The sequence below is a fragment of the Melospiza georgiana genome, chromosome 23, assembly GCF_028018845.1.
Source record: "Melospiza georgiana isolate bMelGeo1 chromosome 23, bMelGeo1.pri, whole genome shotgun sequence".
In the NCBI taxonomy this organism is placed as follows: domain Eukaryota; kingdom Metazoa; phylum Chordata; class Aves; order Passeriformes; family Passerellidae; genus Melospiza; species Melospiza georgiana.
This window is the reverse complement of record NC_080452.1, coordinates 8,948,361-8,964,154: the sequence shown is the minus strand read 5'-3', so window position 1 is coordinate 8,964,154 and position 15,794 is coordinate 8,948,361. Positions and strand designations below refer to the sequence as shown.

The 15,794-nt window shown below is 57.1% G+C and overlaps 2 protein-coding genes across 5 annotated transcripts in view; one reads left to right on the top strand and one right to left on the bottom strand.

Moving 5' to 3' along the window:
* The window catches only part of ANKS1A (ankyrin repeat and sterile alpha motif domain containing 1A), a 73,988-nt gene extending 60,701 nt beyond the window's left edge, over positions 1-13,287 (bottom strand). For all 4 annotated transcript variants that reach the window (XM_058039806.1, XM_058039807.1, XM_058039808.1 and 1 more), the window contains exon 1: positions 13,085-13,287. In XM_058039806.1, the coding sequence (XP_057895789.1) occupies positions 13,085-13,287 (203 nt within the window). The remainder of the gene's footprint in view (positions 1-13,084) is intronic.
* Positions 13,288-13,993: 706 nt separating this feature from the next.
* Positions 13,994-15,704, top strand: TAF11 (TATA-box binding protein associated factor 11). Its single transcript, XM_058039811.1, has 5 exons — positions 13,994-14,179; positions 14,251-14,390; positions 14,492-14,579; positions 14,729-14,825; positions 15,313-15,704. Exons 1-5 carry the CDS (start codon positions 13,994-13,996, stop codon positions 15,441-15,443), a joined length of 642 nt encoding a protein of 213 aa, XP_057895794.1. The 3' UTR covers positions 15,444-15,704.
* Positions 15,705-15,794: the final 90 nt, after the last annotated feature.

The following is a 15,794-nucleotide window of genomic DNA, read 5'->3' as shown; positions in this document are numbered from 1 at the left end:
TAAACTATTTCTTGTGCTCAGTTTTCTCTTGCTCTATGATTCAGCAAGGCCTTAAATAAAACTTCCTGCTTGTGAAAACTGCTGAATAAAGCACATGCTTTAGGTCACAGTAAAACCCCAAAGTACCTTTAAACAGGACCACATTTGTCCTCCTGCTTTTCCATTTTTTCTTCCCAGCTGCAGTAGTGACTTTTCTCCCCAAACCACCCCAGGCAAGGGGCTAAAGCAGGGCCAAGCCTGGAGAACAACGTGGTGTTTTCAGCTCAAATGATGAACCTTTGGGGCTGGTTCCTGGTCTCACTAACATGGGTCAAGGAAGCACCAGGAGAGCTCAGGGTCCTTGTGCAGAGTGGAGGCTGTTGGACCCCTGTATTTACACACCCCAAAACCAAAAAGCAAGATGAAACACGAGTGGCTTGGCCCAAAGGCACCAGGAAGTTGAAAGCACTGGCCCCAGATGTTTGTGTTCTTCACTCAAAGCCTTGGAGACAGAGTGTCAGGAGGGCAGTGAGGGCTGGAGGAGGATTCCCCAGAGCCCATTGCCCAGAGGCCACCACAGCAGGTCACTCACACATCCACACAACCACTGGATTCCTGCGACCCTCCTTGGAATTTCCTGCTTACAGAGGGAACACAAACAACCCAGAGCCTTTGGGCAAGGCCTCGGGGTTAGGAAGCTGTTTATGTTTTTCTGAAGTGTGAGGAAGGCACTGCTGCAGCCACTCTGCCAGCAGGCAGGGTTTGGCACGGTGGGACTCCAACAGAGTGGGGATCCCACTTATGCACCCCAACCACCAGAAAATACAACAGCTTTTAGAAACAAATAAATGGCTGATGCAAGGCTGTAGGAGATTCAAGCAGTGTATTGCTGGGGCAAGGCACTCTCAGCCCATGCTGGCAGGTTTTGAGAAAGCCCAAGGAGAACAGCTGGTCAGACTCCAGCTGCTGGAGTGGCTGCAGAGGAAACCAAACCATGAGCTTCTGGTCCTGCACTCAACTTCTTGGGCCAGATTTTAATTGGTTGTAAGAAAAGTGGGTAGATTTTCCTCAAAGCCAAAGGGTCGTGAGCTCAAGTACAAGATGCCAGAATGGGCAGGGAAAAGCAGGGACCACCATAAAGGCAGGACACACAGAAGTGTGTGGGACACATGACCCAGCTGACATGGCACAACACAACAGCCATGAAGAGAGCTGCTGAGCCTGGGCTCTGTTCTGACCCACTTCCAGCAGAGGCACTGACCAGGCATTCCTGTGAAAATCCTCAGGTTCAGTGCACTTGGACACCCTGCAGCATCAGAGCCACACCCGGCCCTCTGCACAGAGCCAGACCAAGCTCCCACTTCAGCAGCTCACTCTGAGTGAGGCAACAGCTCTCAACAACAACTACCAACAGCTCCAGCCTCATTGCCCAACACCTGCAGACAGTTCAGCCACTGTAAGGTCAACAGGGTGCTGTGAGAAAGCAGCATTTCCACCAGTGGAGCAACACTGTGCAGCAACCAATCCTTTCCCTTGGCCTTCCTTTCATTGATGGCCATTGTTGGCCAAATGATCCCCTCTCCCTTGGAAAGGAGCAGAGCCCTTTGTTCCTCGGGTGCAGGAAACCTGCACGGGTCTGTGAAGTGACAGCAGCCTGTGAAGGATCAGCTCAGGAACTGAGAGGCAGAGGGTAAGCTCATCTGCTCCCCTCAGAACCTGCCCACCATCTCCCACTCCTCATTTCCAGGGAGGCTGTTTTGGGTCAGCACAGACCCATGGCAAGCACACATTTAACTCCTGGGCTTGCAGCTCACACTAGAAAGGAACCAGACATCGCTAACAGAAATGTGTCCATCCAAGCTAAAAACCCCCATTAGGAAGAGGAGAGCCCCAGCCTTATGGATGGCTCCTGGCAGTGAAAATGCATTTATTTAAACATAATGTATGGTGGGGGGTGGCAGTGGGGACAGAAAGGCTGGGCTACATCAGAGAATCCCTCTGAGCAGGGGCAAATAAAGAGCTGCAGGACAGGAAAAATATAGGTCTGGCTTGAGTGCATATGCTGCTCTTTATTCTTAAAAGCATTACAGGCACTCTGCAACCCACTGCCATTAAGGAGCATTCCCAGCTGATGACAGGCCACAGAGCAGGAGCAGCCCCACAACACAGGCTCCAACACTGGCTCTGACCTCAGGCCAGGGCCAAACAAGCTTGGCTGGGAGAAGTGCACAAAGGATCAGCCACTGAGTCAGAGAAAGCCAAGCAGGGTCTTTGGGAGGGGTCTTTGGGGTCTGTGTGTGTGGCAGCAGGGCATCCCCCTGCCCACACCCTGGCCAAAGGCAGCATGATGGCAGGGGAAGAGCAGGGAAAATGGGAATGCAACCACCCAGCATGGAGATGGGAGGGTTTGACATGGAGTCTGGTTCATTCAAAGCAGGAAAGTGACCCCTAAAAGAGGACAGAGATTTGACAACACTTCCCAAATGCTGACAAACCTCTCACTGATTCTGTGCCCCATTCTCTTCTTCTGCATCTGACTAGATGTGGTTTTGAGGAATAGAGCAAAAGGAACATTCCTGCAAAAACATTCCTGCAGAAGTTCAGTGACCTGAGCAGCATTATCAAAGCCATAAAGCAATATCCCGGAACTGCAAACAGGAACCAGAGCACTGCTCAGGTAAACATTCCTCACTCTCCATGTGCAGCTCAGCTCTGCTCCCACAGCACTGGAGAAAATGCACTACATGGAAGAAAATACAATATTAAAAAATAAATAAGATGCAGGGAAAATTAGCAAGACATGTAGATGGTGCAGGCTGCTGGGTTCCACTGAAGCACAATTCCTTAGAAAGGTGCCAGACTTCCCCTTGGCCTTCCCTTCACTGAGCACTTCCAGAGAAATAGAAGGAAACCCTGGGCAGCCACAAATTCCTCATCAAAACCACCGAGCAGCTGATGCTGCAGCACTGAGCTGGCTGCAGCTGGCAACCTTGCACTGGGCTCTCCCTCCCCCTTCTCCTTTGTGAGATGATTTAACAAGCTGCAGGATCCCACGGGACATGTCAGTCAGCCAACAGCAATGGAGCATCGTGTCTGGAGCCCAACATGTCCATCTGTGCTGCTCCCTTCTGACAGGCACAGAGCTCTGAGCTTGGAGTAAAAATGTCATCAAAAGGAACCTGTGCAGAAAGAATTGTGGTAGAGCACACGCCCTCCCCCACCTGCCAGTGCCCTTGTAGGGGATGGATGTGTCAATTAAGGGTTTTGGGATGGCAGAAAATGTGTCGCTCTCAGCTCACTGTCAGACAACATCAACACACCTCGAAGTAAACGTTTGTTCCCAGCACCCCCAGAGATCTGATCCAATACACATTTTAGTGGGAATGTGGGATTTCTAGCACCTTGCACTTAGAAGGGTGTGGGGATGGTGATCCTTTATTTAAACATGGACACCTTCCTCCTGCTGCAGTCTCAGGCCTCTCTGCAGAGAGACAATAACCACCCATGTTCCTCCTATCTCAGCACTGAAAACTTCTCAAGGTCTGCGTGCTCTGCCCAGCCAGCCACGCTCCAGTGCTCCTCTGGGCCACCACGGCTTCTTCTGGGCACTGGGCCCTTCCCTTTGTGCCATGTCACCCACACTCACATCCCCCTCAGCCTGGCTGCTGCCCACCCTTCCCAAACCCTGCTGACATCCCCAAATCCTGCCCATCCCTTCCCAAACCCTGCCCACACCCCCAAATCCTGCCCACCCTTCCCAAACCCTGCTGACATCCTCAAATCCTGCCCATCCCTTCCCAAACCCTGCCCACACCCCCAAATCCTGCCCATCCCTTCCCAAACCCTGCCCACACCCCCAAATCCTGCCCAAACCCTGCTCACACCCCTGGCTGCTGCCCAGCCCTGCTGCCTGAACACTGAACCATGACGTGTCTGACCTGGGGCAGATGATGAAAAGCAGGTAAATAGGCCAAGTCAAGCAGAGACAGAGATTCAGGGACCGAATTACCCCTTCCCTACAGCAATTAAAAAAGCAAATGCAATTATTTTGTACCAACAACTGCACACAGAGTGCACTTTTGCCTTAGGGAGACTGAAAGCAGTGAGACAGAGATTGGCACGACATCCCCCTTCCCCTGTGACATTGCCCAGATCAGTGACAGGAGGACTGTGAATCGGGGCTGGCCCTGCAGTGCTCAATTCTGGGCACACAGGGAGAGCCCAGGATGCTGGGAGGGATCTTGGGCTGCAGGACACCAGGACAGGCAGGAGAAGCAGTGCTGGAGTGAGAAGGGAATGAGCTGCTCTGATGCCAAGCAGCAGAGTGACAGGATGAGAGGCAAGGCCCTGGAGGAAGGGGGGACTGGAGGATTCAGAGCCACAACAAAGCTTCCACTGAAGCGTTTGGAGCACACTTCACCCTTGAACAGCCCACACCAGCAGCACTCACCCACATGGCTCCATTTAAGCCTGTACCAATCCCAGCTCCAGCTTAACCAGGAGTCCCTGAGGGCTAAAGAAAGACACAGCAAGGAGAGATTAACTGGCAACAGTTCGGGACACAAACAAGGCACTGACATAGCACTGGCTCCAGAGACATTCCTCCTTGATGAGCTTTTTAATTGGGTGCCCAAAGAGCAAGTGACAGGGGAAGGAGAGAGCAAAGACAGCGAGAGCAGGAGGGCAAACAGAGAAGTGACCCCATGGTGGCTCAGATGGGAACATGGGGACACACCTGAGCAGCCACAGAGCTCTGTGACCAGCTCTGCTTGTCCTGTCAGCGCTGCACAGGCAGAGAAAGCGCTGACACGGACAACAGCTCCTAAGGAAAAGCTCAGGAAAAGAAGGATGGAAATCAGAAAGGACATCCTTTAACTCCAGAAGCATCCTTGAAATGCAGTCTGTTAGAGAGCAGGATCAGGAGTGAATGGCCAAGGCAGGAAATGATTCCATAGCCCGAGATAGCTGCTAGGAGTTGTCATTACTCGTCTGTGCTATCTGTACAGAGATAAGGCTGGAGCTGAACAACGCGAGTGCTGAGCTGAGGGCTGAGCCAGGCAGGCAGAGGGATGGAGCTGACAGCCCTGCCCTGCTCTGGGAGCCCTGGCAAGGGCAGGGACCCTCCCCAGGAGCTGCCGGGGGCAGCTGCACCCACCCCCAGTGCTGGAAAATGGAAACAATCATGGAACAGGCAGCAGAGATGTTCCCACGAATTTCATGGTGGATCAGCTTCCAGGCCTGGTTTCACCCAAATGCCAGCTCTGACCCTGCCTGCAATGAGAGCCTCAAACAGCTTTTCCTCACCAGAAAAAAAACTTTGCTCTTTGGGGAACGTATGCAGCATAAGATGTTCCAAGCCCCTTGAAATATTTCTGCACACTTCTCTGCAAGAATAAGAGACCCAGCTCTGAGCCTTTTCTCTGCTCAATACAGCTCTCCCAGCCAGAAGCTGCTTTCAGCAGCAGAGCCTTTCCCAGCCTGACATTTTTAATGTACAGAAGGAATGTACATATGCCAGTCAGACTCCTAAATATATGCAGGATAAAACTCTCCATGACTTCAAACAATTTCAGGGTTACTGTGACTGTCCCAGCAAATAATTATATCTCAGCTGTAACAACTCACACCCAATAACAAGCAGGATCCTCAGAGCTTTTAAACCAATTCTCTTTAGTCTTTATTTCCAGTGAAAAGGAATGTCAAGGTCACATCCTGTTTCACTCCTTCTGTGAAATAATTTCTGTTGAGATTAGAGGAACTATTTCCAAAATGCCAAATCCAGCACGAATTCCACACATCCTCCAAGTTCCATTTTCAGCTGTTCTGACCCAGAGCAGATGAGCCCCAGGAGCTCAGACACAGCTTCACAGCCTGCACCAGGCTGAAAGGGGCACAGGGGCAATGCAGGAACTGAAAATCAATCAAAGGGGGTTAACAACACCCCAGGACAGGCACAAGTCATCCACGGGGATCACAGGATGAACTGAGGTCAAACATCTCTTAGAGGGCAGTCAGCTCTGACAGAGTCCCCACAGTGCAGTGGGAAACCATGGCTAAGAAATCACTGGAAAGAAGCACTAGGAAAAAACCAACACAAGCCCACAGGACACAGTCTCCTGTTTAAGTCATCTGATGGATTTCACTGTCCTTGTAACAGAACCAAGATGATGATGCAAAGCTTTGAAGCCTTCAGAGCTTAAGGCTTTATCCTAATCCTGTTCCTGATGCCTAAAAAAATTGTGCTGATTCCTGAAAGTGACAGCAGCGAGGGAGAGCCTGTGGAGCCCACCTGGGTCCCTGCACGGGGGTGCTTCAAACCTCAGCAGGCACCCAGCCTCTGGAATCACATTCTGTTCTAAAACCAGGCACTTTGTAATGCCAAACTTGAGCGGATTTCTCAGTGCCTTAATTAGGATGAGGCAAAAGTCAATTCACCTCATTTCCAACCCACTTTAATATTAGATTTGAAAGACCACCTAAGACATCTTCAGCCTTGCTCGCCTCAGGAGTCTGCACAAGAGCAGGCACTGGGATTAGATAAAAATCTAATGAGATAATGTATTTACATCATATTTATGGCCCTGCCTCTCAGACAGGGTTTTGTTCTCGTGTACTGAGGACTATCCTCAGCACATGGCACTACAGACACTTCCTTTGAACTGGAAAAAGCTTGAGGTTTATTTTAAAATCTAATTTCCCTTTAAAAGAAACCATGTATTAAAACAACAAGGGAGGAGTGTGAATGTGCCTGGGCTCACCAAACCCAAACACCAACTCCAGCTCAGCTTTCCTCAGCTGAATAACTCAGGCTCCTGCAGTGTCTGGTGAAGCCATGCACACACACTCCTCTTGTAATTCCCTCAGCATCCTATGTCTCATGTACACTGATTTTCACCTGGAATCCTCAACAGCCACATGACAGCAAGCCAAGAATGCACCAAACACAGACCCAGCACTTTGCATCCTGCAGCCTCCCAAACATTTCAACAGCTCACCCTCACTAACCCTGGGGAAACAGCCACCTCAACATCCTGCGTGTGCCAGAGCCTGCTAAAATCCCTGGCTTAGGAAAAAGGAAAAACCACACAAATCCACACACTGCTGAGACAGAAAAAGTTCCAAACTTAAGCCCCTTATGCAGCAGTCTGGAGGCCCAACTGAATTTTCTTCCAGGATACAAACACCTGCAGGAATCCCTGCTGAGCATCCAGCACCACATTCACTTAAAGGGCAATCAAAAAAAGTTTAACTCCAATCTGATTTATCCAAACTTCACAAAGCTGAGTATTTCTCATTGAGTTATGACACCAGGACAAAGTAATTTAGGATTCAGGTCTGGAAACGTGCTGTGATGTGATGGACACCCAGGTACCACGTGGCATTGATGTGCCTGGCCCAGGGCAGGGCATTTCCCCACCCATGAGGGTGCAGGAGTGGAACTTTTTGGAAGCAGGACATAAAGAGCTCTGAGGCTCTCCGGGTTTTGGGTAAAGAGGGCCCGTTCACACACTGCAGCTCAGATTTCACTCCAAAGGCAGCTGACACCTTCCTGCCCTGTGTTCACTGGAGCCTCTGCCCCCTCCCCAGCCCCAGGCTCAGCCAGCCCAGGTGCACCGACATTTCCAGCTCTGTTTTCCTCCCTCCTGCAGACAGCAGCTGTGTTCACTTCGCCAGTCGGTTGCTATAGAAACAAATCAATCCTCAATAGTTTTATTTTTACCAGTTTCTGTGAAATAGGATTTATCTCATTTCCATGACTAAGCTGTGCTCTGGAGTGAGCTCTCTGGGACAGTGACGGTGCCAGCTCAGCAGCGGGCACAGCTCGTGCTGCAGGGACAAGAGGAAGGAGCCATCACCCCTGTTCAGAGGCACCTTCTCATCCTGAGGAGGACACTTCACCTTGAAAGGACCCCACAGCTGCACCTGAGGAGCAGACAGAGCAGGGGGGCATGGCACAGCCCGGAAAGGCAGTGAGCTCACACACAGGGGAGGTGTCAGCACTTGTTCCGTGCTGAGAGCCAGCCTGGCAGCCCTGGGGCACTGCCACAGGAGGGGCTCAGCCTCCAGGAACTGCCTGTGCCTCGTGCCAGGGCAGCTGAGAGGGGCTTTCCTTTGGTCTGGCATGGCATGGATGCATTTCCTCCACTCTCTAGTACCTGTGCTGTGTCACACCTTTCACCCATGGCTCTTCTATCCTGCTTGTTGTCCTCCAGTCTCACTGAAATGATGCATTACCTCACAAAACCCAGCTGCATGAACCCTGTTTCTTGGCTCAGCTGCTCCCAACACACCAAACACTGCTCCAGCCATTCACCTCCAGAAAGTTCTGTCCCCTGCCAAAGGGCCTTCCCCAGCTGGAGGGGACCTGTGGCACTGGGAGGAGCAGCTCCTCCTCACCCACACGCACTGCTGGGGCAGAGCTGCTGCACAGGGAGCAGCAGGGAAGGGGAGACGCTGCTCCTCCTGCCCTTCCCTGCTGCTGATCCAGGGCATTGTCACACCTGCCAGCTCCAGTGCTTCCCCAACACCCCCACTTCCAATCCCCTCTCTGCCATCCAAACCCTGCAAACCAGGAGCTGCCCACAGCCACTGGGAAGGGAGGGAGGGAGGCAGGGCTCTCTCAAGGGGGTTTCACTGGAAGGAAACCTCCCACCCACCAATTCCCATGTGCCCAAGAAAGCCCCAGGTGCTGTGAAACCACAAATCCTGCTTTGCCCACTGGCCTGGGTAAGCGGAGAAGAGCAGGGTTAATGCCCCAGTCCTGAACACAGAACTGCACAGACCACAGCAAGCAAACAAAAACTTTCCAAAAGTGCATCACAAGATCACACAGAGACAAAACACCTCAGAGTCACAGGCAGTAAGTGCAGCCTTTGAATTCTTCGAGAAGCACTTAGGAAACAATTCCCTGCTGAGGCCGGTGCACACCTGTGCCTGTGGCACAAGCACCTTCAGCAATCCCTGGGCTCAGGTGTGTAATTAAACAGGGATCCGTGCACGGGAGGGTGTGGAGAGAAGGTTTAGAGTGGGTGAGATGATGATTAATCACAGCAGCAGGAGCAGGGGAACCCAGCGTTGCCCTGTTCTGTGGGAATGCAGCAGGAGCAGCTCCCTCGGGATGGGCATGGGCATGGGCATGGGCATGGGCAGGGAAGGGAAGGGAAGGGAAGGGAAGGGAAGGGAAGGGAAGGGAAGGGAAGGGAAGGGAAGGGAAGGGAAGGGAAGGGAAGGGAAGGGAAGGGAAGGGAAGGGAAGGGAAGGGAAGGGAAGGGAAGGGAAGGGAAGGGAAGGGAAGGGAAGGGAAGGGAAGGGAAGGGAAGGGAAGGGAAGGGAAGGGAAGGGAAGGGAAGGGAAGGGAAGGGAAGGGAAGGGAAGGGAAGGGAAGGGAAGGGAAGGGAAGGGAAGGAAGCACGAGCTGGGAGCTGCACCTTGGAGCCCTCCTGCAGGACTCTGTGCTTACCCACAGGCCTGGGGACACGTGGAGGGACAGACAGACCGACCCTGACCTCGGACAGGGCAATGCCCCCCTTCCCTGGCAGCAGCACCGTGTCCCTCCCCCAGGGAATGGCAGCACAAGGCACAGGCAGAGCCTTCCCCAGGAGTACACAGGGCACTGTCAGATCCCTGCTGCGAGCCATCAGCCGCTCCAGAACAAACACCAAACTGCACTTTTCTAAAAAGAACTCATTTTTCTGACTCCTAACCACCCCTGGACTGCTGGAAGCCACCTCAAGTGCTCTGCCATCCCACCACGTCGCTCTTTAAACCAACCAGACCCCTGAGCAGCAGCTGAAAACGGGCTGGAACAAGGGCTGTGCCTTCTGTGGAGCAGCACTCGACCCTTCCCACAGCAGATGTGCACCCAAACTCCTCATTCCCAGCAGAAATGCCTCCTTGATACACTCCCTGGGGACTGCATGTCCCACCTGGGGCTCAGCAGCAGCCTCAGCCTCCCCCTGTGGTAACACAGAGCCAGACTCTGCACAGCGACGGATGGAAATGGAAAGCTGCTTCTGCAGCTTTGGCTTTAACACAGCCCATCCCTCCCTGCTCCTGGCAAAGCCTCCTGAGCGCAGCCTGACAGCTCAGGCACAGACTGCTCTGCTGTTTCCCACCTCTAACTTCACAGCGAACCACTAAAAAACAATACAACAAATCAAATTCTGCAGCCTGCATGGAGAGATGGCTCATAACCCCAAGGAACCTGGAGGATTCACAGAGCATCTCTGATTTCTGGACTTGCTGTGCATGCACAGGGTGGGTTCCTCTCGCTGGCTGTTCCTGCCTGTGCCACGGTCCATGGCTGGAACTGGAGCAGCCAGGCCTGGACGAGGGGCTGGGATCTGCTGCTGAGTGCTCACGGCAGCTCCCAGGGGCTGTGGGGATGCCAGCAGGGAGCCCAGCCTCCCCAAGCCTGGCAGCCATCACCTCTTTGTGAGCCCACCATCTGCTCTGGCAGATCCACACTCCCATTCCCCCTCCTGCAGCCTCCTCACTCCCCAGGCTGGCTGTCAGCATTCCCCACTCCCATCAGCTCCCACTGGGATTTGTTCTGCTCCCAGCGCCCTGAGTGTTCCACCCTGGCACATTCACCCCTCCAGAGACTCAAATTGTCTGAAATTCCTCCTCCTGTGCCTTATCCACTCCATCCCCTTCTGTTTCCTGCTCACCTGCAGCCATGGGAGGTTGGAGTCTGTGCTGCCTCCACACCCAGCAGGGCCTGGGAAGGAGCAGCACAGCCCAGACTGTGACAAAGTTCACATTTAGCTGATAACACACTGATGGCAGTTCAGGTTACCTGATAAAACCCCACAATCCAAGGAATTTACTGCCAGGGCCATCTTCCAGCACTCCATGGAGCAGCACTTGCTCTCTTTGGAGGAGAAATGGCCCAAACCAAAGAGTGCCAGCTCAGAGCAGGTGCCAGCTCAGCACACACCAGGTGTCATGTGGGAATTCCAGGGAATGCCTGGTTTGTACCCCATCCAAAATTGTATCTTTGAGACACCTGAAGTGCAGAACTGACAGAAAGAGCTGTGACAGGCACCTCAGGAGAGAAGAGCTTTGGGAACAGGTTATCCAAACAGTGGGACTTAAAACAGGGATCTGAAATTGGGTGGAGAAAAGAACAAAGGTGCTGGCCCAGCAGAGGGTTTATGATCCTGTTCTGGGAGAGGAGAGCAGCTCAGCAGTTCCTGTGTCAGGAGAGATGTAAGGACCAGGGATCAGCCTGAGCAGGGCCAGGGGCTGCCCCAGGAAGGGAAAATCCAGAGCACACAGTCCTGACTGAGGGCAGGCTTCTCCCACAAGCAAGGAGGGCAAAATCTACATCAGGAAAGCTCCCATGTTCTAGCATTGGAAAAGGTGAGGTTTTCTCCACCCTAAAATTCATCAGTCTGCTCCCTGCAGCCTGCCCCAGCCTGTCTCCTGCACTCGCTGGCCTCTCCTTGCAGCTGCTTCTCATCAAACCTCGTCACAAGCTGGAAGAGCCAGAGCCCAACGAGTGTTCAGGAGGTGGGAAACAGCCACACAGCTCCTGAATGGCAGCAGGTGGCACCCAGGACACCTTGCCATGCCCCACAACGTGCAGCCAGAGCAGGGATTGGTGTCACAGGCACAAATCCCAGCTGTGCAGGGAGAAACAGGCTCAGGGGCTGGGACCTGGCAGTGTCACCAGCAGGTACAGCCAACAGCCACAGCAGTGAGCACAGAACGTGAGTGACAGCGGTGACAGTCACCCTCCTTCAGACATGTGCACCAAGCCCTGTTCACATGGGAGAAACACTAACGGGGATGGCCTGGCTCACCCTGGCACCACAGGACCGTGGCACCGTGGGCACTGTCCCAGGGAAAGGCCCCATCGTGCCCAGCTGCTGGGTCAGGTTCAGCCCACAGGGTGCTCAACCCTCTGCACTGATCTGAGCCCCCTGTGGGCACATGCATCCCACTCAAACTCAGACTGTTTAATGCATCAAAAGGGAAGAACAAAGCCTGGCCCAAGGGTAGATTTCAGAAAAGCAAACGTGTGCCCCAGGGCAGGGTGAGCTCTCACATGCCTGCAGGCTTCTGCCACCGGCACAACCTGCAGGTATCTAACTGGGTTATGTGAAAGGAAAAATGGATCAAATTCAGCCAAAAAGGGGCAAGTCACATCCCTCTGGAGAGCCAGGTTGCACAGCAACAGTGTCCCTTGGCCCTGGACACAAAGCTCCTCCACAGCTCCCAGTACAAACCCATTGCCCAGGAGCACTCCCATGGCCCAAAGCTGCAGCTCCAGCAGCGAGAGGTGATGCCAAAACACGGGAAAGAGAAAAAAACCTAACAAATATCCAAGAGCTCTAACCAGCAAATTCCACAGCCCAGACCCGGCAGGGTGTCACTGCCAGCCGCGACAATGCCAGCGCAGGGCCCGGACACCCGGGAAAGTCACACCGGAGATCCCGCACGGCGGGGCCGGGACCACACGGAACCGGCCCCGGAGCCCTCCGGACACTCACAGCCCCAGGGCCGCCCTCCGCAGCACCGGCACGGCAGCGCCCTGAGGGACCGGGGCAGCACCCAGAGCCACTGCCTGAGCCCTGCCAGCCCAGCGAGGGCACACGGCCGCAGCAGCTCCGGCGGCACCGAACGCTCAGCGGTGCCCAGGTCACACCCGCTCACAGCCCGCTCGCTGCACGGTCCCAAATCAGCGGGATCCCCCAGCTCGGGGCACAGACCCCGGTGTCCCCCGCAGCGCTGCATCCCGGAACCCCTGGCACCCCTTGTCCCGCAGCGCCACACCCCGGAACCCCGCACCCTCTGTCCTGCAGCGCTCCCGCTGCACCCCGGAATCCCCGCACCCTCTGTCCCGCTGCACCCCGGAACCCCCGCACCCTCTGTCCCGCTGCACCCCGGCATCCCCGCACCCTCTGTCCCGCTGCACCCCGGATCCCCCGCACCCTTCTGTCCCGCTGCACCCCGGATCCCCCGCACCCTCCGTCCCGCTGCACCCCGGAGCGCATCCAAACCTTTCATTGCCCCACAGCTCCCGCTCCCCTCCCGGCCCGCAGCCGCCTGCCGGAGCCCCCGGTTCATCCCCCGTTCCTCAGCCCCGGGCCGCGCTCACCTGAGCAGGCTGGACAGCGGGTGCCCCACACCGACGCTCCCGCCGCTGCCGCCGCCGCCGCCCCCCGCAGAGCCGCCGCCGCTGCCGCCGCCACCGCCGGAGCCGCCGAAGCCGGAGCTGAGGCGCTTCCCCGAGAGCAGCTTCTCCACGGCCGGGAGGTTCCCGGTGCGAGCGGCCTCCAGCAGCTCCTGCTCCTTCCCCATGGCCGGCGCGGCCCGGCCCGGCCGCCCGCGCGACTTCCGGGGCGGGGCCGCGCCGGGCTCGGGGCGGGGCCTGAGAGGGCGGGGCCCCGGTGGGCGGAGAATGGGCGGGGTCTGATGGGATGGGCGGTGCGGAGGGCGGGGTTTGTGTAGGCCCCGCCCCCAAGCGCCGCCCGCGGTCCCCCAGCCGCGCTCGTTGTGGCCGGGTCTGGGGGGGGCTGTCCCTGCGGGGCCCGGGCAGCGGGGCCGCTCTAACGCCGTGTCCCGGCGGCTCGGAGCGGGGCCGGTCGGTCCGAGCGCGGGGTGAGGCCCGCACAGGCCCCCTCCGCAGCCCCGCTGCCATGGCGACAAGCCCGGCCCCGTCCATCCCCTCGCGGCGCCCGTAGCTTGCGTCATCAGGACCCGCCGTTGGTATGGCGACATGCTCCGCTTCCATCGCGGCGCCCATAGAGTGCGTCATCAGACTGCGCTGCCGAGTCGCTGTTGCCGTGGCAACAGGCACCGCCTCCCGGCGCGGCGCTCGCAATTTCGTCATCAGAACGCGCCGTCCCATCTCCGTTGCCATGGGTTCAGACGCCACCGCCCCCTGCGTCGCCGGTAAATGTGCGTCATCAGGAGCCGCCACGCGTCACCGTTCCCATAGCGATAGGCTCCGCCCCCTCAAGGCGCCCGTCGTGTTACGTCATCAGGAGGCGCCGCGGGCGCGGCCATGGCGGACCCGGCCCGGGACGCGCTCGGTGCCGCCGCCGCTGCGGAGCCGCCCCCGGGCTCCTCCCCGCCCGGCACCGGCGATGGGGCCGCGGGGGAAGCGGCGGCCGCGGAGGGAGCGGGAGAAGGCGAGGTGGGCGAGGCCGGCGGCGGCGGCGAGCTGAAGGCGGAGGTGGCGGACGGGGAGGTGAGGCGGGAGCGGGAGCGGGGCCGGGCCGGGCCGCGGGGCCGCAGAGCGAGCGCTGCCCTCTGGCGCAGGTGAGGAGCGCGGACGGGGAGGCGGCGGACGCGGAGGAGCCGGGGCTGCAGGCGGGGGCGGCCAGGAAGGTGAAGCTGGAGCTGAAGGAGCGCAAGGAGAAGAAGCAGAAGGTGGACGAGGACGAGATCCAGAAGATGCAGTGAGTGCCGGCGGGTCCGGGGATCGCGGCCCCCCAGACTCCCCTCCCAGCCCGCCCCTGCCGGCCCTGGGAGCGGCTGGGAACGGTGCTGTGCCCCGCAGGATCCTGGTCTCCTCCTTCTCCGAGGAGCAGCTGAACCGCTACGAGATGTACCGGCGCTCTGCCTTCCCCAAGGCCGCCATCAAACGGGTGAGGAGCGCCGGGAGCCCGAGCTCGGCCCGTCCCGAGCGGCCCCAGCTCAAATCCCTCACCCCGAGCCGCTCCCCGAGGGGCTGGGATGGGCTGGGAGGGCCCCGCTCTGATGTCCCCGCCTGTCCCTGTCCCTGTCCCTGCCGCAGCTGATCCAGTCCATCACCGGCACCTCGGTGTCCCAGAACGTCGTCATCGCCATGTCGGGCATCTCCAAGGTGTTCGTCGGGGAGGTGGTGGAGGAAGGTGAGTGGCAGGGGAGGGGCCCGGGGTGAGCTCCCTGCTTGGAGCAGGATGAGGAGCAGGTTCTCCACGGTTCTCCCTTCCAGCAGCAGCTCTGGCTCGGGGCAGGGCCTGCTGCAGCTGCCACAGCCCCTCTGCTCCCTCAGTGCTGCTCAGCACAGGAGCTGGGCTGGCAGCTCTGTCCATCCCACAGCAGCTGCAGGGGCAGAGGGGATCCCTGAGCTCCAGACCTGCCCCAGGCTCCCCTGTGGGACAGGAGCTGAGCCAGGAGGGGATCCCAGCCCAGCCAGCCCCAGGGCTCTGAGCTCCCCCCTGCCTGAGGGCTCAGAAGCTTTCTGTCCTCTGGGACTCGTGGCAGGGAGAGGAGCAGCTCCATTCCTGCCTCAAAGCCCAGCACAAACATGACCTGTTCCTTTCAAAGCTGCAGCACGGGGTGGGCAGAGCTCAGCTGGCCCCTGTCTGAGCTCTGTCTGTCTGTCTGTCTGTGCAGCCCTGGATGTGTGTGAGAAGTGGGGGGAGCTGCCCCCCCTGCAGCCCAAGCACATGAGGGAGGCCGTCAGGAGGCTCAAGGCACGGGGGCAGATCCCCAACTCCAAGTACAAGAAGATCATTTTCCACTGAGAGGAGCTTCCTGCAGGACCTTCCCACGTGGAATCCTCCCCGAGGCCCCTCTGGGCTGGCCTGGGGGGCTCAAGGATGTTCCTGCTGTCCCTGCCCACCCTGGGCAGAGCTGGATGCACCCTCAGCCTGGACTCTGGGGTCTCAGCACAGCAGGGAGAGGAAATGCAGGGGCTGCAGAGCATTTCCTGCTGGCCCAGGTGTGCCACCTGTGCCCAGGTGTGTGGCTGTTTTTGTACATTAAACTCATTCTTGTGTTCCTAACCTGTCTGGCATCTGCTCTTTGTGTGACCCAAGGTGCTGCCAGGGCTGTGCTGGGAGCTGGAGCAGCTGAAGTCAGGGTTCAGCTCTGCT

Bases quoted from the DNA above. Each gene is read 5' to 3' on its own strand.
- TAF11 (XM_058039811.1), top strand. From the start codon at position 13,994: ATGGCGGACCCGGCCCGGGACGCGCTCGGTGCCGCCGCCGCTGCGGAG. The intron at 14,180-14,250 runs GTGAGGCGGGAG...CCTCTGGCGCAG, and splicing joins CGGAGGTGGCGGACGGGGAG to GTGAGGAGCGCGGACGGGGA. The intron at 14,391-14,491 runs GTGAGTGCCGGC...TGTGCCCCGCAG, and splicing joins GACGAGATCCAGAAGATGCA to GATCCTGGTCTCCTCCTTCT.